Genomic DNA, 26,579 nt, shown 5'->3' on the forward strand with positions numbered 1-26,579 from the left:
AAATCCTGTTTTTTGTACTCCATAGAGGAGGCGTGGGAATGGCTACTAGGATGGCACAAGCAGGAGTCCTGACATCACAGGGGCCCAAGAGATCAAATCCTCAAACATTGCACAATGGAGAATCCTCAACTGAAGAAACAAGTCGGAGGAGCAAGCACCACTCCCAAGCAGCCTCGCAGCCCCATATGGGGGATGGACAACACCAGAGACCTTGAAACCAACCAGGGAAGACACCTGCGGGAGGTTAATGGACCATCAGAAGACAGGTGGTGAGGGGCAAGAGAGTAGCAAACTGGGTGGTGGGCGTTAGGGGACAGAGGTAAAGGACATGGGACTAAGAGATGCTCCGGAATTGTTATGGTTATTTTCCAGAACATTAGCTCATGGCCCGGAATGACCTGGGCAGGGGAGTGTCCTCACTGGGGGTGAGGATATATCTGTGGGTCGAGCAGACAAGCAGAGAAGTTTACTGGGAAGGCAACCCCCAAATATGGTTATTTCGCAGACTGGGGCGTCATGCGGTCTGCAAATTGGGGTTTGTGGGACGTTCAAATCCCGCAGTGCAGGGTGGCAGGGAAGTGGGATTTTTCAAGAGTTACAGTTTCAGTTGGGCGAGTCACAGGGCTTCAGGGTGAGGGATGTGCCAAGGGGTGGGGGAGGGATGATCCCTGATGATCCGATGGCATAGACCAGATGTGGTCTTCTTGCAAGAGACACACCTACAAGGCCACAATTATAGAGCACTGGATAGGTGGGCTATACTCTGAAGGCACATGTTGGGGATACATCAGGGTCAAGGGGAGTAGGAATCCTTCTCAGGGGTGCTACGGTATATATCAAAACATGGAGAGACCCACTGGGCAGATTTGTACTCCAAACAGTGAAGTGGGATGGGTGAACGTTGAATCTGGGCTCTATACACGCCCCACCAGGTTTGCAGGGAGACACCAGAGCTGCCCTTGTGACACAGCTCCTAGAGATGCCACTTGGCTTGCCTATTTTGTGAGGGGACAAGCACAATGTAGTCTCTAGCTCCAAGGATAGATGGCCGAGAAGAGTAGATACGCATGCTGGGTCCCCCCTGAGAAGCTTTGGAGAGGCGCTTAGGTGGATAGACTTGTGGAGAGCCCAAAACAAAACAGTACGTTAATACACACATGTGTCCGCTCGACATGGGAGCCTGTCCCAAATTGATTACCTGTTCATACTTGAGCAAGACTTGGGGAGCTTCTGAGACACACAACGTACCTAGCGAGGGGCATCTCTGATCACTCTAGAGTGGCCACTTGGTTTAAGGTCCAAACAGATGAAAATGTCTTGCTGTCCCGACTGGCAGACTGGCATTTGACGGACAGGGCATTTGCGAAGCAACTGGAGGAGGGCACAGAGAGATACTTCCAGCAGAATGAGGGATCAATGGACTCCAGCTGCGTGTTGTGGGAAGCCTATAATCTGGTGATATGGGGCAGTTTCAAGCCTTAGTGGGGGTTAAGAAGAAAGAGGAGAGGAGCAGATATCAGACACTGAAACAATAAGTGCTGGCACTAGAAACAGGACTAGTAAGGAGGAAGAGCAGGGGAGAGACTCGACACACCGGTTACGCTTGGCGCAGCGCGATCTACGAGACTTGGCAGGGAACATAGCGAGTGCTCATGCCTTATCGATCCAGAGGAGGCTTTATGAAGTTGGTGATTTATATGCCTCCAAATCTGGACGGTCTAGTACAGACTGCAAAGAGCTTGGTGAGGGAAGACAGAGACACACTAGACAGTGATCTAACGGCAGAGGAAATAGTGAGGGCACTCCAGGGGCTTTAGTCGGGGAATGCTCTGGCCCAAATGGTTTGCCCCTAGAACTGTTCAAGAAGACGGCTACGAAGTTAGCGCCCCACCTATTAAATATGTTCCTTGACGTTAGGGAGATGGGGAGGCTACCAGAGGACTAACAAACTGCCACCATACTGGTAATTCCCAAAAAAGGCAAACCCCAGACAGAATGTGCTTCATACCATCCTTTATCCCTGCTTAATGTCGAACCCAAGGTCCTGGCCAAAGTCTTTGCAACCAGACTAGCAGGAGTGGTACCATCAGTGATTCACCCTGATCAATCCGGCTTCATGCTGAAGCGAAGCATTTGCTTGAATCTTAGGACTACATGGGGTGCTTCACCTGACGGAGGCTTATGGGTCAGATGAGGCAGCAGTTCTCTCTCTTGATGCCTGGATGGCCTTCGATACTGTGGAATGGAATTATATTTTTGCAGTGCTGCCTCAGCTGGGCTTTGGACCTAATTTCTGCACCTGGGTGCGTCTACTCTATGAAACACCACGGGCTAGGGCATGAGTGAATGGCTGCACTTCCCGGGTGTTTGAGCTATGGAGGGGCACACGGCAGGGTTGTCTGCTGTCTCCCATGAACTTTGCTCTGGCCCTGGAGCCCCTGGTGGCCTGGGTGTGAGGTGAACCATTAATCAGGGAAATTACAGTAGATGATAGCTAGGAGGAAAAGATATCCCTTTATGTGGATGATATCTCACTTTATGTGACAAAGCCCCGCGTCTTGATCCCTTGAATTCTGCATATTGTTGACCTCTTTGGGAGCTATGCGGGCTACCAAATTAATTGAGATAAGTCACCGATCTTCCCGCTCTCCTCAGGGCCCTTGTCCTTGCCGAACCGGTGTCCAGCCCACGTGGCAAAAGACAGGTTCACATACGTTGGGATCTGTATTACGAGGGATGGGAAACTGTTGCTGGCTTGTTTTGTTTTCCCCCAGATCGACCGATTTCAGGCAGATTTCAGCCACTGGCATGCACTGCCCCTTTTGTTAATCCTTTTTAAAATGATGACTCCCCCACGTATACTTTACATTTTTCAGAACACGCCGTTCAGGATTCCTGAAGCTTACTTCCGCAGAATTAACGGCGTTCTAAGGTCCCTATTGTGTGACGGGGGCAGCCCTAATCTCCCTGGCAAAGCTACAGCGTGGTGTCTATGACGGGGCCTTGGCAGTCCTGGACCTCTGAGTGTACTATTGGGCTTGCCAATTGGTGGTGGTGAACGACTGGGTATTTGGGGATTGAAAGGAGCCAGCATACAGGGTAGATCGCCTAGCAATGGGAAGCAGGGGCTACCCAATGCTCCAATATGACACAGTCAGTGGGGCCTCACTCCCGCCTCACAAGTTGGCAGTAGTGTGGGTATGGAGAGCATCCAATAGTTGCCTGGGGTGGGACGGGAAACTAACAGCAGAAACCCCATTATGGGACAGTGACTGTCTGGGTGAGGTTACGAAACTGCGTAAATACATAAAATGGCACACAATAGGATTAGAGAAACTGGGTGATGTCTGGAGAGCTGGCACTCGTAGCATTCAATGTGTTGCAGATGGAATATGAAATGGCACTGGGGGGAAATTTTCCAGTACAGGCAACTACAGCATGTTGTGAAGTGCCACCTGCCGGAGGGGGAGCTCCTTCCAGATTACTCCCCGATGGAGGACAGACTGATACTAGACCCTATGGCAGTCTCCCTGACATACAGAAAGATTATGAATAATTTGCTGGACTGTCTTTTCTCACTTAGAGAGGCTTGGATGGTAGATGTGGGACCTCTACATGATGAAGAGTGGAGTGAAGCATTGCAGTGCCCCAGATAGAGATAGCTATAAGGGCTCAATTAAGGATTACTGCATAGGTCCAACCTCTCTTTTTAAAAAATTATATTTATTTCTCAATCCATAACAAATGGCAATCAAGATCAGTTACATACATACTTTAACACCAGGCCATAGAAACCTAAAAATAAAAAAATAAAAAATAGCAGCCACTGAACTTGAACAACATACAAACAATACAAACTATACAACATTGTAGCTAACAATAACCCAAAAAGTATGGCAAAAGCTTCCTAGACAAACTCATTTAATATGCTCTATCATGGGCCCTTAAATCAGGATGCCCACTTTTTGTCTTTTTGTTGATTTTAAAGAGTAGAGGCTAAATTCCAAATTAAAAATATTATATAATTTAGCCCGCCACATCTCAAACGAGGGGTCTTCTTGCTGCAGCCAAAACTGATGCAACACATAGTCGTGCTAACTCTACTGCCATAAATATTAGATATCTAAATTGATACCCTGGTTGGCCCTGCTTTAGAATATCACCAACTCCTGTTAACATAACATCCATTGTTATATGAATATCCACCCCTGTAATTTCAGACAAAAATCGCTCAATATGCCGCCTCCATTGAGTTAAATAAGAACAAGCAAAAAAGATATGCGTGATATCCGCCTTCTACATTGCACATCTAAAACAATTCCCATCATTTGATCCCCCCATTTCATCATCCTCGCCGGTGTGTGATATAAGTTGAATAATGACTTGAAATGTTGGGCCTTTAAATTAGCTGAAATTAAAATCTTTCCTGCTATATCATAAATACCCCCTCCTGTGTTAGCCGTACACACCATTTCCTTTCTTGAGCTTCCAAATCATCCAACACATCATACAGAACCCCTATTTTAGCTGCCCGTTTAACCGCCTCAACTAAAGGGTTGGTCTTCCTCCCCTTCTGCTTCTGATGTTTCCATAGATGAATTTGAATTTTCAAATATTTAAAAAAACTGTTTTTAGCAGGCTAAACTGTCCACTAAAGATGAAAAGGTGGTGATCCGTCTTTTTTCAAATAAATCTCCTACTTGCCTTATCCCCTTATCTCTCCATTTATCCATTATAAGGTCCCAAAATATGGCAGGTAACACTATCGTAGAGTTTGTAGGGGTATAAAAACATATCTCCGAAATTTCTATCATCCTCCATACTGCCTTCCATGCCTTATATGCTGCCATCGCTACCTTGAACCATTTTCTTAAAATAGCTTGGCTCTGAAAACTTAAATATACAGTTATGAGCTGCTGACCCCAACAGCATCTGATATATTGAAGGTGTCTCTGCCAATGTACCCACTTCCTCCCCTGTTAGCAATATCCTCATATTCTGAAGGAGACACGCATAATAGTAAAAAGTAAAGTTAGGGACGGCCCAGCCCCCGCGATTACGTGGCACTATCATATATTTAAATGCCCTGCGTGATTTCCTTTGCCCCCACAGGAACCTATCACACATGGATTGAAGTTTCTGCAGCTGTGTTCGTGTTAGCTCTAGTGGTACTGCCCTACAGTAATACAACATTTTGGGGAGGATATTCATCTTAAGTACATTGCACCTCCCAACAAGTGAGAGATGCAGGCACTCCAGCCATTCCAATTGTTGTTTAATCCCGGCCAGCATGCCTCCCCAGTTCACCTCTATTAATTCATGTAGGCACATCCTAATTTTTATACCTAAATACGTGGCTTAATCAGTTACATGACTATCTCCGGGACAGGTCGCTTTGGTACATACTATTTGTGTCTTCGTTGAGTTTACCTTATACCCAGATACCTCCTCAAAAGCATGAGCCAGCCGCTCTATCTCAAAAATCATTTGCGTTGGGTCTGACGTCTCAACCGCAATATCATCTGCGTAAGCTAAAATCCGTGTCTGATACTGCCCACAGAACATAGAGCTGATCCTATTACTCTTTTCCAACATTGTCAAGAACAGATTAATGTACAGGGCAAATAACAACGGGGCACAGGAACAACCCTGCCTTGTCCCCATAGTTATGTACACCGGCTGTGATTCCTTGCCCATTATACAGATCCTAGCCATCGGTCATTTATACATAATTTGGATAGCTCTGAAAAAGCCCGGGTCGAACCTTATCTTGCACAAAACAGCCCATAAAAACGGCCAGGAGACGCAGTCAAACACCTTTTCGGCTTTGAGAAATATAAATCCTAATCTACTTTGTTGTATATTAGCAAAATCTATCAAAGTAACTACTCTATTTATATGCTTGACCATGCTCCTTCCGGGTATAAATCCATGCTGATGGTTAGATACCAAGAGGCGATTACTCGTGCCAATCTAGTTGTTAAAATGTTGGCATAGGCCTTGCCATCCGCATTTAACGGGGAAAATGGTCTATAAGACCCTGGAAGATCCGCCGGTTTATCTTTCTTCTTAAATATTACTATGTTGGCCTCTTCCCACGACAGTGGCGGGTACCCCAATTGTGCCTATTGAAATGTGACCAGCATATCCTCCTTCAACACCTGAAACAGTGTTCCATAGACCTTGAGGGGTAATTTGTCTGGTCCTGCTGCTTTTTCCCTCGCTTCAGACGCTATTGCCTGCTCAAGCTCCTCCATAGATATCGGGCCTCTAAGGCTTCAAGGTCCTCCTGTCTCAACCTGCTGCCTCTACTTGTTGACAAAATACCTTGATAGCTTGCTCATTACATTCACCCTGTGTATATAATTCTTTGTAGAAGGTGTGGAATACTTCTTAAATACCCTCCATTGTTACCACTGTCTTCACTACTGAATCAACCAATGCTGTAATTTTTTGTAAGGATTGCTTAGCCCGTAGCCTTTGTGCCAGACAGCCCCCTGTAGCTTCCCCATAGTCATATCATTCCTCCTTGTGAATCTTATACTGGCTGGCAATCTCCTTACTCCACACCTTATTGATTCTAGCTTTACAACAGGCTATCCTAGTTTAAGTTCCCTTCACCTCCACTCCCCTCTTTATTCCCTGCATTAGATCCTGCTCCGCTGTCCTTAGATCATCCAAAAGACCCTGCATAGTACTTTGCTGTTGTTTCTGCCTGCTCAATCCATAACAGAGTGTTTCACCCTTCAATCCTGCCTTCAGAGCATCCCATAACATGGCCCTAGTGGTAGACCCTCTATGAATGTCCAGAAATTGTGTGGTCTAGCTTTTAATATGGTTATCATAAGAGCTATCCAATAAAAGCTTCCTATCAAAGGTAAACATTCTACCTAACTTCTTTTGGTTGATAGAAAACAGATCCAATATTAGTGGACCATGATCCGCCGTAATCCTGGGCCACACCTGTATTCCTGCCCCCATCGTAAGTAGTTTAGACATAAAAACATAATCAAGCCAAACTAGTTTGTGGTGGGGATAAGAGTAAAATGCATATCCAGGGTCCGGATAATTCAGGGTCTGCCACACATTTACCAGTCTATGATCCTCAATCAGCTGCCGTAGTGCTCTAAAAACCTTGGGTTTTCGGCCCCCGTATTAATTATTGTCTAGCTCCCTCGCCTGACGTTCCAAATGAATGTTAAAATCCCCACACAGGATTAGCGGGGTATCCCACAGAGCCAACTCAACATTTAACCCTTCTAATATTGCTTCTTCGTCAAAATTTGATCCGTAAACTGTACATATTACAATCTTGGTGCACCCTACCAAACATTCTGAAACGGCCCACCTACCGAAATTGCCTGCCAATGTCTTCCCAGTCCCACAGATTCCCTGTCGGGCAAGAATTGCCACCCCCTATTTGTAGTAGACTGCCGGGATGCTGTGATTATTTATATCCAAGCTCTTTTAATACTGTACGTTTGGCCCAAGGTATGTGTGTCTCCTGCACACACAGGATGTCAGGTTTCATTAATCGCAGGTTGGCCGCTACCCGCTGCCTTTTAGCAACATTATTGAAGCCACATATATTGAACAAACAGATTCGTAACCCAGAGACTGTCTCCCTACCTGCCATAACTTGGTACACTGTATGGCCACTTACATGACATTCGTTTACTATCATCTATAATAGCCATATCACCTTTGTTATGGATTGATTTGTTTTTTAACCCCTCTTCCCCACTCACCACCCCGTGACCCTCCCCATGGACCCACACTCCCCATCCCCTGTGACCTGACCTTTCCTCAACCCCGCCTTCCTCCCTTTTCCCAATACTCGGGCAATAGGGCCTGTGGTCCTTGCGATGGAGAGTAACTTGCTACCCGATGTCCCCCCCTCAAACATTCTTAAGTTCTTCCTCCGGGAAAGCAGTCTGAGCCAAAATTTAACACATCATCAGAAGACATTGAAAACACTACCATAACATTTAACGCACCATCCCAATATTACTCGTCTATCTCCCACAACAGTTCAAACAGACATCCAAAACCATTAATTTAGTAATAGCCCTGCTTAAATGGATAGAAGTAACCCTGGGCGTAGTTCGTGAAGTAGCACTTCGCGAAGCTACGCAAAGTGCAGTTCGCAGTTCGCGAGCTACGCGTAGCACTTCGCGAACTGCGTAGTACCTTGTTCGCACTGTGCCAGATGTTGTTTTCAATGATTGCACAGTGCGGACAAGCAACCGGCACTGTGCAATCATTGAAAATGGCATCTTGCACAGTGCGAGCTGTAGTTTTCTGCTGCTCGAGTAGATTTTTACTCGAGCAGCAGCTTTCTCAACGCGAACTGGTAGTTTCTCATCGCGAGCGGTCCTGAGCATAGGTGACCACTCGCAATGAGAAACCTGACCTCCTCACATTGGGAATCTCACCGGGAGGTTTATTTTCCATGCTCGCGATCGCCAACTTGATGTTGCTGATCGCGAACAAGGAAAAAGTCTCGCCGGGATGTCATTTTGCTTGCTCGCGGTCGCCAACTTGACGTTGAGGACCGCGAGCAAGCAAAAAATGACAGCAGCACTACGCTACGCGTGTTCGCACTGTGCTACGTGCAATTCGCGTAGTGCGAAGTAGCACGAACTTCGCAAACTACGCGAGCGTAGCGTAGTGCTTTGCCCAGGCTTAGATAGAAGGTATTCCTTAGCTTGTACTTCTGATGTAAAAAACCATGTTTGCCCCTTATATATTCTTTTCAATGTAGCCGGATTTAACAGAAAGGCTTGTGCCCTTTTGCCTTGAAATGGAGGTATTAATTTGCACAGTTGCCACCTTTTCTCCACCTTGTGATGACAAAAATCAGGCCTGACAAAAAATTGGATGCCCTTCTCTACCCTCTTCCTATCTGGCCGCGCAAGATCATATACAGCCTGACGCGACAGGAAGTTATTTTAACAAATCAGAATTGCCCTTGGCCTAATTGTAGGCTGTCCGACTTTGTCTTCTGTAGTCGCCTTTTAGGCCACCATTTCATCCTCTAGCGCAGGTATCCGTGCTTCCACTTCATTCATTCTGTCTATAAATTCATTCCATGCTTTGGCAGTCCTCCTCATGGTATTCTGTAGTTTCCAGCAAGCAGTGTGCATCCTTAAATTCTCTGTTCGGGTTTCAACTCTGTGATCTAGGATACTTTGATATATTGACACCAACGAGATTTCTTCATCCTGTTTTTCTCCTGTACTTCCCATAGTGTGGCTAGCAGTTTTAACTCCTTCGGGTGTCAGCTCTGATGAGGAAGAGTAGTCCCACACTAAACTATGCACTTCTTTCGGCTGTTGCCCCTTTTGCTTCACTACAGCTTTCTTGCGTACCACTAACACATCAGAGTTTTCATACTCCAGGTTTATACTGTTTTGATCGCTTCCGGCAAAATTTAGAGCCTAATATGCCATCATCATCTGATGTGTCCGAGAGATCTGACATAGAGAAATCATATTCCCTGAATCGTTCTTTCTGCCAACACCCCCACCAACAGCTCCAAACTCAGCCTCTTCCGAACCTCCATCGGCCTAGATCCCGTAGAGGCAGCATCTTCCACAACTTTTGATTTCGGGCCCCTCTCATACATACTTAATGTCATTGGATTTTGTTCTGCCATTGCCCCCGACTCCCCAGCATCAGCCCCACTCGCTATGATATTTTGAGAGGACCCTAATTTGCTCTTTATTCCATATTCCTCAGCCACCGACTGCCCCTGGACTATACTGCTGGCCTCAATGCAGTCCACATTTCCTGATGACCCATCCATCATTTTCCCAACAGCTGCCCTGGAAACATGCGGGGTTGTAAACTTTTCCACACTCCCTACTGCTCCTTCCAACACTACACACACACTGCGCCCAGTAGCCGCAGCTCTGTTCCCTGCAGCCACGTCAGCAGTTGCTCTGTCTTCCCTCCCCCCCGAGCCGATGTGTTAGGCATACTTTGTTAGGCATACTGTCGTCTGCATCTGGTGTGACCCGCCTCCCACCACCTGCGAGCTTGCTGCTGTCGTTGCACACCTCCTGCTGCAGCGCAGCCGGCTCCTTCTCCTTGTGGTCTTGGCCTCATTCTATTTTTACTTTGGATCAATGACTTGGAAGGAGCACGGTGACTGCTGGGCAGAAGTGCCAACGGGTTGACAATAAAGCTGTGTGTAAAGTTGTCCTGTGTGTGGGTACTACCAGTGTGCAAGGATCACTCTCACACTTGTTCGTGGTGCACGTTCTTTATTCTTATATGGTTTACAGGAGCGTCGGAGCGGAGCTCTTTACACCTTTGAATCGGCGCGCTAATGCCGCTGTAAATGGCCGCTGCCGGAAGTCCGCTGACGTCACGCGGTGCGCGTCCATAAGCTAGACCGCTACACCACATCTCCCCCTTTATAACAACACATAATCTAACACCCCCCCTAGAACATATACAGTGTTACTTGTTGTCCATGCTGAACTCCCCGAACCTCCGGGGCAGTATGATTCTCCTTCCGCGCCGTTTCCACTTACTGCCTTCGCCAATTTTCGGAGTGGTGGCAACACCTCCTGGGCTGGGTGCCTCTTCACTGCTCCCAAGTCCTGCGTCTCTCCACTCTTCTAGCTCTGTCCCCTCCTGGGTGTTGGACGCCTGACCCCTCATTTCCTCACTCACTCTGTGTCCTGTTCCCACCCGGGGACTTCTTTCTTCTCCTCCCTGGGGACTCTCCCGTTCTGCCTCCGGGCTCCTCCTTGCGCTGGGTGTTCCTGTGTAGTCTGACTCCTCATTCGTCTTCCTCCCGTCCGTAGGTGTACATCTCGCCATACGGTCTTGGGACCATATCTTCCCGTCACTGAGAAGAGCTGACCTTGAATACGGTTCCATCACTTGGAACGGGGGGTGAACTTACTGTCTCCTTTCTTCCTCTGGATAGGTAGTTTAACTCTTACCCATTCGCCCTTCTCGAGTGCTACCTCTTTGGTGTTATGCTTCCGATCATAATGTTCCGTGTACACTGTCTGCGCTCTTTCCAAATTCTTGCGTACCACGGCTGGGGACCAGTGGCTTTGCACCGTGAGGCGTTTCCAGGCCACGTTGTCCTTAGAGAAGGGGTCTCTTCCTCTCAACACTCGGAACGGACTGTACTCCGTGGTGGTGGGCGTTATCCGATATGCCCACATCAGCCGCTTCAGCTCCTTCTCCCAGTTGCTACCTTGGCTGATCGCGGCCTGCATCGACCCCATGATCACCCGGTTAAATCTTTCCGCCGCTCCATTCCCTGCGGAGTGGTATATCGGGGTGTGTCGTACTGCGATACCGTTCCTGTCCATGAAGGTTTCCCACTTACTTGATGTGAATTGCGGGCCATTGTCACTCAGGATCCCTTTGGGGATCCCTTCTTTTATGAAGACATCCGTCAGAAATTCTAGTATTGTCTCTGTTTCCGCGTTGTCCGCTACATGGACTTCCGGCCACTTGGAGTAACGGTCAATCACCACTGTGATGTATTTCTGGATGCCATTCGTGTCCAGTATTGGTCCCAGGATGTCGATAGAAATCTCTTCCCATGGGTTTTCCGGACATTCATATCGCCCCAGGGGCAGCCGTAACACTTTTTGGGTCTTGTCTGCGTTGCTACATTGCTCGCATTCCCTTACGTGGCGTTCTACTACTATGTCCATCCCTGGCCACCAGTAGTCTTCCTTAGCTCTCCATTTAGTCTTCACTATTCCTAGATGGCCCTCATGTGTGATGGCTACAATGCGATGCCTCAACGAGAGCGGAGGGACCACTTTACTGCCGCGTTGCAGGAACCATGGTTTGTCTCCCACGGACAATTCTTCCCTTACTTCCCAATACTGCTTCAACTCTTCCTCCAGCCGTCTCTTGTCTGGCCATCCATTTGTTACATACGCTTTTATGGCACTCAGTTTCTCATCCTTTCCGTATTCCGTCTCCCATTCTTGGGCACTTATTGATCTTTCATGATCACCAGCGAACGCTACCGCGTAGTCCTCCCATCCACCTTCATCCTGGACTTCCGAGACTTCTTTAGATGCTGCTCTACTCAAGAAGTCCGCCACTTTGTTCTTGTGTCCTGGTAGATACTCCACATCATAGACATAGTCCAGTAGCCTTAGCGTCATCTTCGCAATTCATGGGGTGGCATGTTCATGCCCGCAGGATGTGAGGACCTTCACCAACGGCTTGTGGTCTGTGCGCAACAGGATTCTTCCGCCCCACAGGAATTGTCGGAATCTCTCCATTGCCCACACCGCTGCCAGCATTTCCTTTTCGATGACATTAAATTTACTCCCATTTGGAGCTAGCGCTCGCGACGCGAAACTGATCGTGGTGATCACCCCATCTGAGGTCCTTTGCGTGAGCACAGCCCCTAGTCCTCGGTCGCTGGCGTCCGTGGTTAACATGGTTTGTGCGTTTGGGTCAAATCCGTGTATGGGCACAGCCTCACTGATGTGTCTTTTCACATCCTCAAATTCTTGTTGTTGTTCTTCGGTCCATTGGAACATGGATTTGTCCTTGAGAAGCAACCTTAAATGATGGGTCTTGGAGGCGAAGTGTGGTACAAACTTAGTATAAAACTCCGCCATCCCTAGGAAAGTTCGGATATCTTCTTTGTTCGTGGGCGTAGGGGCATCCTTGATTGCCGCGACGTTGGACGCTTTAGGTTCGATGCCGTGTTGACTTATCTCGTGCCCTAAATACGTGACTTTGTTCATTCCGAACTTACATTTTTCCCATTGGGCGGTGAGTCCGTTCTGCCTTAACACGGTCAAGACTTTCACCAGTTTCCTGTTGTGATCCGCTTTGGAGGTGCCCATCACCAAGATGTCGTCCTGGAAGTATTGGATACCTGTTTTCTTGTGGAACAACCTGTGCATAAGCTTTTGAAAAACTGCTGCCGCCGAGGCAAGTCCGAACGGCATCCTCAGGAACTTGTAGCACCCGAACGGCGTGATGAACAACGTCAGATGGTTACATGATCGATGTAAGGCAATCTGATGGTAGGCAGACGTCAAGTCTCTAGTGGAGAACGACTGCGCCCCTTGGGTCTTGGCTAACATTTCGTTGATCCTGGGAAGTGGGAACTTGTCCACCACGATGTTCTTGTTAAGTTCCCTTAGATCAACACATAGCCTCACCTTCCCATTGGGTTTCTGTGCTACCACTAAGGGGGCCAACCATTCCGCGTTGTCGATCGCCTCTATCACGCCATTGTCTTCCAACCTCTGCAACTCTTCCTGTACTGCAGCCCTTGTTCGGAATGGAATGTTGCGTACCTTGTGGGACACCGGTTGAGCTGCCGCTCTGAGATGGATCCTATGTGTAAACTTCGGCAATCGGCCAATGGAGTCCTTGAACACCTCCGGGAATTCTTCCTTCCACCGCTGAGCTTCATAGTCTGGTCTGTCTTCGGTCCTGAGGACTTGCGTGTGTCCCCCTGGGTTCAGCTTCATTCCTAAAGCTCCCTGGTCTCTCCAGCCCAGTACCGATGGTCCTTTTTCTACCACGTACAGTTTCCCATCGCATGTTCTGTCCCTAAACTCGAAAGATAGCAGACAATATCGCACCATGGGTATGGGCTCCCCTGTGAACGTTACGGGGTGAATGTCAGTGGGCCTCAACTAATACTTCGTACTCGTTGCGAAATCTTCCTCCCATATCTTCCGTTGTATAATCGTGTAGGGTGACCCCGAGTCCGCTACCATGGTGACTCTTATGCCGCCGATCATCATTTCGCACTTTGGTTTCTTGTCCGCTGAGCTCTCTATGCCCAGTACTTGTTCTTCCACTATCAGGATCTCGTCGTCCTCTTCTTCGTTCTCTTCTTCGTCCTCTTTGCGTGCCCCTTGTGCCACGTACTTTACTTCCTGTCTCGGGGTCTTCCTCCTGCACACCTTTTCATGGTGGCCTATTAGCCCACAGTATGCGCATTTGGCGCCAAATGCCGGGCATCCCTTGTCACTGGCGGTATGTGTGCCGCTGCCACACCTGTAGCAGGCGTTCTTGTTCCACTGCCGTTGCCCTTGTGGTCTTGTTGTCCTGGCATTGAACCTTTTGTAGTTCCGTGTTCCTTGCTGCCAAGCCGGTTGCTTGCTGTCCGTGGTCTTCCGGTCTTCCACCTTACACACCGCTTGCTCTGGGTGGCTTTCGCATTTGGCCGCTTCCGCACACCTCCTGGTCAATTCCGCCTTCTTCACCAAGGCCACGACTGTCTTCAACGGTGCGTCGCCATTCGTCAACAGTTTCTCTTGAATGGAGGAATTCACCGTATGCATGATGATTTGGTCTCTTATTAGATCTTCTTGTAAGGTTCCGAATTTACACGTTAGAGCCAATTTCTGTAGAGCCGCCATGTATTCATCGACCGATTCCCCTTTATTTTGCTTCCTATGGTAGAAGTTATACCGATCTATTGCTGTGCATACCACCGGGCGGTAATGGGCGTCTAGGTCTTCTATTGTGTGTCGGAACACATCATCGTCCGCTGCTGGTCTTTCCTCCTTCACCAGGTCTTGGTATACTCTTTGCCCCGCTGGGCCCAAATGATGGAGGAGAATTGTCTTCCGCCGCGTACTCGCGAACGGAGCCTCGCCCTCTTCTTCCAGAGCTGGGAGGTAGTTTAAGAAATACCTTTTCCAGTCCTCCCACGGCATCTCGGGCTCCCCTGCTTTTGCCAAGAAGGGCACAGGGTTTGTCAGCGAGAAGGTCTGAGAGGTCATCTTCTCACCGCCGCTGGCGCGCCTTCCTCTAGGTGTGGAATTGTCTGGTGTCTCCGCCTCTTGGGCGTCCCTGCCCCTCTCGTCGTCCTCTTGGCTGGATTCCCCACTCTCCGTGGGACTTCCACTGACCTCCTTCAGGATGCTGGACACCTCTCTGCTCGGGGATTACAGCTTGCACCTGCTTCTCCCTCCAGGGGTGCAGGAACAGTTGCCACGGGTCCTCCCTGCCGGGTGACAGGAGCCTGGTGTGTCTGGCACGCTGTGTTCTCCAATCGCTGCTGTTGGCGCCTCCCCCGCTTCTCTGCCGCGCTCCCGACGTTGTGCACGTGGTGTTTCCTGCTGGGCTCACTGCTCCCCACGTGGCCTGGGTCCAGAGTGTCTGTCACCCCTTCACCACCTCGTCGCCATTGTAAAGTTGTCCTGTGTGTGGGTACTACCAGTGTGCAAGGATCACTCTCACACACGTTCGTGGTGCACGTTCTTTATTCTTATATAGTTTACAGGAGCGTCGGAGCGGAGCTCTTTACACCTTTGAATCGGCGCGCTAATGCCACTGTAAATGGCCGCTGCCGGAAGTCCGCTGACGTCACGCGGTGCGCGTCCATAAGCTAGACCGCTACACCACACTGTGCCCGCATTATTCTATGCGGATGACACAGTGCTTTTGGCTAGGATGGAAAATGGCCTTGAGAAGCGAATTTCCAGCTTTGTGGCATTCATGAAAGGGCTTGAAATGGAAACAAACTTTTCCAAAACATTTATTATGGTGTGTGGCCCGAGAAATTCTAAAACTTGCACCCTACACATAGAGGGAAGAAAATTAGAGAGGGTGAGTTCGGCTCCATACCTTGGGTTCGTATTTGAAGATGTTTCTCCCTGGTCCCCTTGTCTTAAGAATAGGTTGGCAAATTTCTATATGCTGTGGGAACTACTTTTTCACTTGGGGATAAAACCGGTTGCGCTGATTTTAGGAATCTACAAAACAAAACACTTCCCCAAAACTACTTATGGTACGGGGTTTTGGGGTTGCAGAGATGTAGGGGCTATCCAAGAGGAAGAAAATAGATTTTTTCGGCCCTTTTGGGAGTTACCCCTTTGACTCCACATTTCTCTTCGCACCAGGAAATAGGCTTAGAATATGTGCAAGACCTCATATGCAGCCCCATTGGTAATCTGGTGTTCAATTTGGATAAAGAAGGAAGCTGAACTTATTAAAAATTGCCCCTCCTGTAAACTTGTCAGAATATCCCCCGGTTCAAATATATGGGGGAAACAACCATAGCCATGTATTGTGTGTATCTATTTGAAAAACCAGAGACCATTACAAACAAAATACAAAGACTGAGATAAGGACTGTTTCATTAAGCACAGGTGGGCCACAAAGCAGGCCACAGAACTAATGGAGCCAGCTGTGAGAGCATTTTGTCTGATCCAGATGTCAGCCAGGGTTGCTCCTTACTTGCTTTTTATCCAGAATGTCTGGGAGTGAATGTTTTTGACCCAGTTTAGATTAGAATCCATTCATTGGCTGTAAAGTTATGCTTCCGGCAAGAGCAATTTCCCCACGCAGATATATGTACTTACCCATGTGATGAGCAGTCACCCCAGACTCCTACATATTGTATATTTTCTAAATTGCCACCTCCCTTCCTCTAGGGTTTATTTATTGCCCGTTACAGAGATATGAGTTTACCAGGTGTAGGGCTACTTCGCTCTTCCTACAACTGCTTGAAGACTATGACACCTGTTATTCAGCTGGCCGCATTCTCTAGGGTATTTTAGGCTGGAGGAAAACCATGATGTTTTAGATGATGGCAACAACATATGACTTTTTATGTTTGTTTCTTACGTCCTGATTCTAAACGATTTGCCCCTTTTTTAGTAGCACATTAATTTTGTTTATTTGCTGGTGGGATTGCTTTTATTAAGTAGATTTATAATGAGGAAATAATTTGATCAGATTTAACAAAAACTGTGATAATGTTTTACTTTTTTTTAGCTATCTTTCTTGCTAAACCTACCACTTCGTTTATTGTCTATTTAACACTGTGTTTTTATAAATGTTCTTCTTTTATGATCTACCATTGTATGATTGAATAAAGATAATTGATTGAGTGATTGATTTTCAGGACAGTTGTAATATTTAGAAAAGTGGCCTTAACACTTTCTGTTTCTTGAATTCATTTTATTGATCCTAAATATGTACACATTTGTCATACATAGGTCTCTTGCATTTATTTGAATATTCTAAGGTTTTGAGCAAAACTATGCAGTAAACGATTAACAATATAAAGTGAATAGATTGTATTAGAAGCATTTCTAAATGCAACAAATGATATCCAGAAAACATGCATACTTTTCCTGACGTCAGGAGTTTCCTGTGGACTAACAGAAGACTAAAAAAAAGGCATTTAATGGGAATTCCAATAAACATGTGACTACAATCAGGATTTATATGTCTCCAACTCCTCATTCAGCATTATAATATAAATTATTTTTAACTAGGGATTTAGAAAGAATCTTTACCATTTCTGTGCACTCTAGATATCATATGTTACCCATTAGAAAAGGGCACAATAGATTGAGTAAAAGCGATGAAAAGCTGCGCCCATGCTGACTTCAAACTTGTAGATCATACCAAGATGTCAACAGAGGGCCTTTACGCGCTGATTCAATTTTCTGAATGAATGAGGCGATTACTAAAGCAGTACATCTGCTCCAAGGAACCTCTCAACACTAACAGAACAAGGAAGTTGTGTGGCTGAGTACTGTAGGAAGGTGGCTCCAGGCTTTGTCAGCCAGGAAGGAAAAGTAATTCCCTCCCCTTCTGCAACATCCATTCCTTGGAAACTAAAACAAATGAGCACCTGACGATCGCAGGGCTCTAGATGGAATGTAGTGCTGCAATCGTTCTGACAGATATTTAAGATTTCAGGGCCAATGTATTAAAAACATTAAAACAAAATATGATATAAAACAATGCAGTTTTTAACATTTTCAGATCCCTCACTCTGTGTGTACTCAAAGTTGTATGCCTGGATTCAGGAAAGCTGTTATAGAAGGTGAACCTATCTGCTGTTTCCTCTGTGTTCCCTGTCCTCCTGGCGAAATCTCTAACCAGACTGGTAAGTGGTCATCAGCTATCAATCTGTCATAGATATCTGGAGCCAGATTTATCAAGGGCAATACAATCCTTGAGTCAGATGAAGAGCAAGGGACCCACGTCTGGCCATACCCTTCCCTCTCGAGGTGACAAATTGTTCCTTTTGCACTTTTCGCCCTAAGTGGGAAGGGTATGCCCAGGCGTGGGTCCCGTGCTCACTGCTCCACTGAAATCAAACAAGCCTCACTGGTGAGGTGTGATGCTCCAAAAACGTTCCCAGGATGCTTGTTTTCAGTCCAGGGAGGACTTGGCTTGACAGTTTGGGCTGGACTGTTCCCATAAGGAAGATTCCCATTAAACCCAGATCTCTGTGACTGGGGGTGAATGTTTGCATTGTTCAGCATTCCGTCCAACAACTGTTCCTTTTTCATTGGTGATAGGCAGCACATAATGTGCCAGTGCAGTGAAAGAGAAGCAATGTACCATATCTTAGTAAATATGACACATTTCTGCCCTCTCCATTTGCAAAGTTGTCTTGCTGTATCGTGCTGCATCTACTATTGATAAATCGGCCCCTGATTTCTAGGAGCGGCTATCAGTGTGCTATTCACATACTGCATTTCAACAGCATTTGTATTATCATGGTTACGTAGACTATATAATTAACTCTGGACATGCATCCATTTCTTCTCCACCAGACTCAGTGACTTGCTTGAAATGTCCATGGGATCAGTGGCCTGACCAGAGTCAAGAAAAGTGCATTCAGAAGGTTGAGGAATATCTCTCAAACAAAGACCCTCTTGGAGCCATCCTGACAGGAGTTTGCCTTTCAATGTCCTTGCTCCCACTTGCTATTCTGGTACTCTTCATACTTCACAAAAACACTCCAATCGTCAAAGCCAACAACCGCTCCCTCAGCTACCTTCTGCTGCTGACTCTCACCTTTTGCTTTCTTTGCTCTTTGATTTTCATTGGATATCCTACTCCAGAGAAGTGCCTCCTGCGCCAACCAGCCTTTGGTATCACATTTGCTCTTTGTGTCTCTTGCATTTTGGCCAAAACCATCATGGTGGTCATCGCCTTCAATGCCACCAAACCGAACAGTAACTTAAGGAGATGGGTAGGACCAAAATTTTCATATCTCATAACTAGCATCTGTACACTTAATCAGTCCCTTCTTTGTATGTTTTGGTTGATTATTGCTCCACCTTTCTCAGAAAATAACATCTTTGCCCAACCTGGAAAAATTATAGTGGAATGTAATGAAGGTTCCCCCATTGCGTTTTGGTTGATGATGGTATATCTTGGATTCCTGGCTGCAACTAGTTTCATTGTGGCCTTCCTAGCTCGAAAACTGCCTGACAGCTTCAATGAGGCTAAATTTATAACCTTCAGCATGCTTGCCTTCCTCAGTGTGTGGCTCTCATTCATACCTGCTTATCTCAGTACCAAGGGCAGGTACATGGTAGCGATGGAGGTTTTTGCCATCCTGGCTTCCAGTATGTCTTTGGTATCCTGTATATTTTTACCAAAGTGTTATATTATTCTAATGAAACCAGAACTGAACTCAAAGGACCATCTAATGCGAAGGCAAAAAGGACATGTCAACTAATTTAAAGATTCTGAGGCTCCTGTAAGGTTGTACTTTGAAATAGGGAATGAATCCTGAGGTGTGTCAATTAATGGAAAATGAAAATGGAGAAACCACAATGGAGGAAACCAAATTATGTAAAAACAAATTTAAAGAAGGACAATTTTAAGGAAATGCAAAAACATGAAAATTAAATGAAACATTTTAAAGGAGAGATAAGCTTAAGGAAAAATCCAAAATTACATTAAACTTGAGTAGAGTTTAGGACTACTGTGAGGTTTTTGGATACATGGATGGGTAATGTTAGGGGTGATGATGGGTTTTATGGAGTCAGAGATGAGTGGTGTTTAGGTGAGTGATCCGTTCGTTGGTTTCAGTGTGATGGAGTTGAGGAGTTATAATGTTCAATAATGGGTGGAGTTTAGGGCTGGTGAGAGTTTTTATAGTTCAATTACGAGTAGCAGCTGGGGTGGTGAAGACATGCTAGGGTTCAAGATAGGGTGGACTATAGGGGGGTGAGGGGTTTTAAGGATTCAGGGTGGGCGGAGTTTAGATGTAGAAAGTTTTTTTGGGGGTTAAAGCATGAGTACTTTAGGGTGATGAGAAGTTTTTATGGGTCATGGAATGGCTGCTGTTTAAGGGCAGTGAGGGGTTTTTAGGGTTCATGGATGGGTGCATTTTGGGTGAGCTGAGGTGTTTTTTAAGGGGTATGGGATGGGTGGCGTTTATGCGTAAGAAGGGGTTTTTTAGGTTCTGAAATAGGTGGAGTTAAGGATAGTGAGTGAATTTATAGATCAGGAATGGTGGCCTTGTGGTTTAGAAAGGGCTTTTAGGCTTCAGGGATGAATGTAGCTTAGTTTTGAGAGGGTTTTTTGGGGCAGGTGATGATGGCGTTTAGTCATTGTGAGGGGTATTGTTAATAAGTGGTGAAAGGCCAGTGACTTAGAAGCATCCAAAGTAATTGTTTGACAATGTAAAAGATATTAATATGATATAATGTCCCCTGAACTAAAGCAGTGAAGTAAATATCTCCCACAAAACTGTTTCTGAAAGTAAGACCTGTAACCATTAAATTTACACGTAATAAATAGGCATTCAAAAGTCAATTTCGAACACAGAGAAATTTGATGAATTGGCTTCTACAGAAAGGTAAATGACATTCATTCCGAAAATTTCCATTAAACAGTTTAGATGAAATGGTTTATCAGTAATGGTATTCCATGAAATTGTTTTTCTGTGAAATCACATACAACCAGTAATCCACTTTGATTATCTGCTATATGCTATATGTCTGCAAGTCTGATTTCAGAGAACAAAATGTACAGACGTCATCAGACATCTTCACCCATGGTTGCTTAAGGACTTATTTGTAGAAATTGTTTTGCACAAACAAATGACACTTTAAATAAACAAAATATATAAATGCAAAGTGGATTATGTGAAAAATAAATGCCTCAGTGATACATAGATTGAATTTCGGACAACTGTGTCCAATTTGTCATATTCAACATTGTACAAACATTTTAAGAAATGTAAACTTCTTACAATAGTAGTGATTCCTGAGAATGCAGGATCATCCAAGAAAGGAAACTAAGGATAGACAGAGTGGTATTTTCGTAAACATTCTCATCCAAAATAATAGGCGTATTGAATTCTAGAGCTAGGGGGCTGTGTCAGAAAAAGTGATCATGGTAAGCAATAATTTATAGAGTGGTTGATCCCATGGGTTTGGGGTGATTTGATTATGAAATAGTTTAAAAAAAAGAAGAGGCCGTTATGTATTTATTTAGTTAGTTCATTAGTTATTTTATTGGCACAACTATAACATGACAGACTGGAGCCTTATTCGTATTTCCTGAAGTTAAAGTGTAACCATTACTAAAAGACATTTATATTCAATGTGTAAAATTCTGAAAAAATGTCTTTGCCTACAAGCAACCAGTGCAATGTTTTCAGAGTGAGAGAGAAACCATGAACTTTTTTAGTTTCAGTGTCACACCGGAAGTAGCCTTTTTCACCTCTTGTATCCAATCAGTCTAAAATATAGGCGTATCCACAGTAGGTTGTATGACAGAAATTGCATGTATTTACCCCACATACCTTTACAACACAGTCACTATCCCACCTGCAACGTTATCACATGCTACTTTAGCACGCAAGTCATTACAATGAATTGTTTTAGGGGGCACTGGACTTTGGAATAGTATAAATTAAAATTTCCAACTCCAGTTTACGCAACAGTTGGTAAGGTGTTGGACTTAAAAATCCAACAACAATCCAACAACACGCCTCTGCAGCAAGTTGCTGTAACAACTTTTGTTTTAAAGTATTACATGGTAACATCGCATGCGGGGTAGTGACTTGATTGTAAAGGCTGGTCGTTGTCAAGACGGCTTGGTAAATAATTTTTCCCCCACAGTATGCTACTTTTGGCTGGAAACATTGTAACACTTGCTTTAGTGTGTAAATAAGCTACAAAACACAGCAAAATATCATGATAAAGACAGAAAAATAAAACCACCACAAAACATCAATAGGCACAACACAACACAAAAGTTTCACCAGCAGGCACCACAACAATATATAAATCACAGTACAATGCAATAACAACTCAACAATCCACCACAAAAAGAATTTGCAGTAGTCCAGTTCATTGCATAATTATTCCAAATCTTACAATAGCAATATATGAGTATCAATATATGAGTATAATATATGTTACAACTCAGAATGCAGGACAAAAGTAGAACACATCTTAAAAAATAAAGACCTTGGTAAAAACATTTTATTTGTTTTAATCTTTACAATTGGTAATGCTTTGGACACTGAGGGCCATATTTATGACTTGGTTTGTGTCACTCTTGCACCACCCAACATGGTTCGAGAGCGGCGCAAATCTTAAGCCATATTTGTGAAGCCACGCAAAGTCGCTTTGCGTGGCTCCAAAAATGTGGCGTTACGCAAGGCATCACAAATCGCTGTGCTGCATTTCTCTGCCCTGGGCACTTATTCAATGGGCCTTGTGTGGGTGTACCCATAGAAATCCCATGGCTTTTGAGTCATTCCCAGATTTACAAGATAATGGAATGTGCCCAAAAGATACACCTCCACAAGAAAGGTGTAACACGGAGAGATAACCTGTTACTAAATATCTTTATTTCTTCTTGTTACTTCCTCTTTCTATGTGTGCTGCACTCTGTACTGCACATAGAAAGAAGAAAAAGCATCTTAGGACTATTTTTGCTCAGGAAGGCTCTTCCTGCACAAAAACAGTCCTACCTACAACATAGGCACCATGGTGGAAGGGTGCCTGCGTTGGTGCTAGACTGCCAAAACTGCACCGGAGGAAAGGAAAATGATTTTAAAAATGTGCAGTATTGGATAAATACTGCACATTACTGCCCTTTCCCTGTGACACAGGGCAGCACAGCAAGGTGATATGCTGCCCTTGTGACAGTTTCTGTAACGCAATAGCGGCACAAACCACCAAATCATACTTATGAGGCCACGCACATCCACTTTGCATGGCTTTGAATGGCCTCATAGATGTGGAGTAAGGCAAGGCAGTGCATATCGCTGTGTTGCCTTACTCTACATATGGGAAGCATTCAATGGGTGTTGCAGTGGGTGTTCCAAGGCAACACCAATGGATTTTTACGCATCCCCAGATTTAGAAGGCCCTGTAATCTTGGGGATGCACCAAAACATTACACCTCCCCAGGGGAGAAGCAATGAGGAGAAATAACTTCATTTCTCCTCATTCTTTCCGCTTTCTATGTTTGTTGCATTCTACAGCACACTTAGAAAGAGGAAAAGCCTCTCAGGGTTGTTTTTGTGCAGGAAGGTGCCCCTTCCTCCACAAAACAAATCTTGCATGCAACGCAGGCACTCTTTCTTGCACCATGGTTAAAGGGTGCCTGCATTGGCAAGGCTGCTGAAATGACACTGGCACAGGGGGAAAGAACAGGAATGCACCATGCACGAGCTTATTAAAGAATAACAAGAAAAAGAACAGCAATAAAATGGGTAGAACAAATTATATTTAACATGACATTTATGTAAGGAAAGCAATAATATGTAAGCATATAACTATTGTGCTGTATACAAAGAGAAACAATACACAATATAAACAATAAGGGGAAAAGCAAGGGAAGGGGAACATTATATAATTAATATATAACCATTAAAAGTAAAAGAAATAGGAGATAAATACTTTAAAATTGTAAGCATACAGATATTAAGTTTGGGTAACATGATGAAAACATAAAGGTGTAAACACTTACTAATTATCTAGAGGTATAAAAGCAAAGGGAGAAATTAAGGTGGTTTCCGTACTTCATCTGATACGTTCAGAAAAGGCAGACAAATCTAAATCAGTTGTTAATGGGAGCCATACAAAATCTCTTTTAATTGCTAGAGATATAGGGGAGACATAATTAGTATCTAGTCGATGACGAAAACAGACAGCATTCCACCAGGATCGGAAAGTGACTTTATCTGCCTGTTTCCAATTTGAGGTTACAAGATGAAAAGCAATAGCTAACAATAAATCTAAACATTTAAAATTAAATGGTGACTGGGGCCACTGGGGTAAAAGAATGCCTAAGAATATATTTGTTAAGGAAAAAGGGACCTGCACTTTAAAAATTGTCTTAATTTGGGACCAGACCAATTGCCAAAATTGGTGGATTGGGGGACACTCAAACAACATGTGCTTTAAGTCGGCAGAAGGACAGGGGCAGGACCAACAAGTAGAGGACATTTCTGATTAAAAGGATGCTAAAATCACTGGAGAAAATAGTACCGATTGATAAATGAAATAAAGTGTTTGTGTAGTATTCATAGAGCGGGATGTTTTATGAAGCTTAGACCTTAGTTTGTCCCATGTAGGGGTTGGCCAAGTGTGTGATAGATCTTTTTCTCAAGCCAATTCAATTTTAGATTTGAGTCTGGAGGCATTTGCAAAAATTTGTAAATAGTGGACGCAGAGGGGGAAGTGTCCAATATTGAAGATAGGTTCTTGTAATTTGTAGGAAAGTTAGAATATACTGACTGCGAGAAGAATAAAGAAGGTTATATTGCAATCTCGAAGATGCTGGTAAAGAAAATGTTGTTTGTGGGTCAGAAAAATAGAGGGGTAGATCATCAAGTAAAAGCTGAGATATCCAACGTAAGCCTTTAGAGTGCCAGGTTTTCCAGTATATGGAGCGGCTATGATTTTGTAATATTTTATTGTGCCAAATGGGTTGTTGTTGTTAGGAGTTAGTTGAGGGATATGATGACGATAAGAGAGGAACCAAAGGTTTGCGAGAGTGGGAAATGACAGGTAGTAAAAGCAAGGACTTCCTGGAAATCGAAAGGGGCAATAAAAATGTTCTCTATTTCTAGCCACAGTGAAGGATATGTAGGGAGCTCCAAAGAGAGCCAACGGGCAGCTTGTTTTAGAGAGAAAGCGTAGTGATAAGTTTTAAAATCAGGAAAACTAAGACCCCCATTAGGTCTAAGACAAGGATATACGAGGGGGCTTGCCTTTCCATAAAAATGTAGTTAAGGTAGAATCAATTTTCTGAAAGTAATACCCAGGAATATGTATTGGAATCATGGAGATAATATATAATATAGGAGGAGAGAGCCTCATTTTAATTGAGTCCAATTGACCCCACCAGGAGAGAAAAAGGGGATGCCAACGTGTAATATTGAACTTTTTGGTGATGTAATCAAAGTTTAGCTTTAGTGTTTCAGGAATTAACAGAGCAAACCACAAGCCCAAATATATTTTTTTTAAAATGACTGCCATGAAAAACAGGAGTGGACAAATAGATGTTTTTGATACAAAACATTTGAAGGTAAGATTTCACCATTGTTCGGTGCTAAGACAGTAGCCAGATAGCTGAGAAAAAGGGGCTACTTATTGAAGGAAAGGGGGAAGAGAGGTTGCAGGGTTAGAACAGTACAATAGAATGTCATCAGCATATACAGACATTTTCACCTGTTGAGTACCGAATCAAAATCCTGAAATATGATCATCTTGCCTAATCTTTAGTTAAAAAAGGTTCTATCGCTATGACAAATAATAACGGTGATAAGGAACACCCTTGTCGTAGCCCTCTAAGCATAGGGAAATCATCAGAAGTTTTATCATTGACAAATATTCAAGCTTTGGGACCTGAGTATAGCAAAGAAATTAAAGCAATCAACTTTGTGTTGAAATTTTTTATTGAGTTTTATAAGACAAATACATCAGAGCATAAACAACAATAAATAAAGAGAAAATAAATTCATGTTGAGAGAAACAGTGCAAAAGGATACTAATGAATAAATACGATATAAATATGCATTTAAATAAATAAATACTAGCTGAAGTAACAATTAGATCAAAACATAGAATGATACATAATAAAGAAATAACCTATAAGGAAAAGAAAAGGGGGGAAGATCTAGAAAATAAAAGTGCAGAAACTATAAATAAATAGAACGAAGAAAAAGTAATTAGATAGAGACAGAAGAATTCATCAACGGATGAAGCAAAGGATAGAGAAGACAAAGAAAAGAGATAAACAAAGGACAAGAGAGGGTAAAAGCTGATTAATGTGCTTGGGTAAAAGTGGAAGCAGGGGGTTCAGCAGCATTTGATTTAAGAAATGGAGACCAAATTCGGAGAAAAATGTCAGCTTGGTCCTGAAGATTATAAATCGTGCGTTCATGGGAGGCTGTTTGCATCATTGCCACCAACCAATCTTCCTGCGAGGGAGGTAAAGATGATTTCCAATGACGCAGTATACATATTTTGGCAGTAGCAAGTGAGGTATGAAAAAGGCGGAGTTGTGGTTTCGAGAGCTTTGGGGAGTGACGTAAATCATGCAAGAGAATGTTAGTTGGTGTGAGTGGCAATTTAGGGGCATAGTGGAATTCAAAGTAGTACCAATGTAAGTCCAATAAGATTGGATACTAGGACATTCACAAATGATATGAGTAATATCACAACCTGAATTGGCACATCTCCAGCAGTTAGAATGAGAGAGAAGACCAGCTTTGTGTAATTTGACTGGAGACCAATGCCAATCATGCAGTATTTTGAAAAGACAAAATTTGAGCCTTGATTCACGGGCTCCCTTGTTTAAATTCTCTAGAA

General features: G+C 44.4%; 1 protein-coding gene across 1 annotated transcript in view; it reads left to right on the forward strand.

The window, feature by feature from the left end:
- Positions 1-19,468, forward strand: part of LOC146782695 (extracellular calcium-sensing receptor-like) — a 118,848-nt gene extending 99,380 nt beyond the window's left edge. The window contains exons 5-6 of the mRNA XM_085637186.1: positions 17,755-17,878; positions 18,555-19,468. Coding sequence (XP_085493312.1) covers positions 17,755-17,878; positions 18,555-19,468 — 1,038 coding nt within the window. The remainder of the gene's footprint in view (positions 1-17,754; positions 17,879-18,554) is intronic.
- The last annotated feature ends 7,111 nt before the right edge of the window (positions 19,469-26,579 follow it).

This window comes from Triturus cristatus, chromosome 12 (assembly GCF_964204655.1).
Source record: "Triturus cristatus chromosome 12, aTriCri1.1, whole genome shotgun sequence".
Lineage (NCBI taxonomy): Eukaryota > Metazoa > Chordata > Amphibia > Caudata > Salamandridae > Triturus > Triturus cristatus.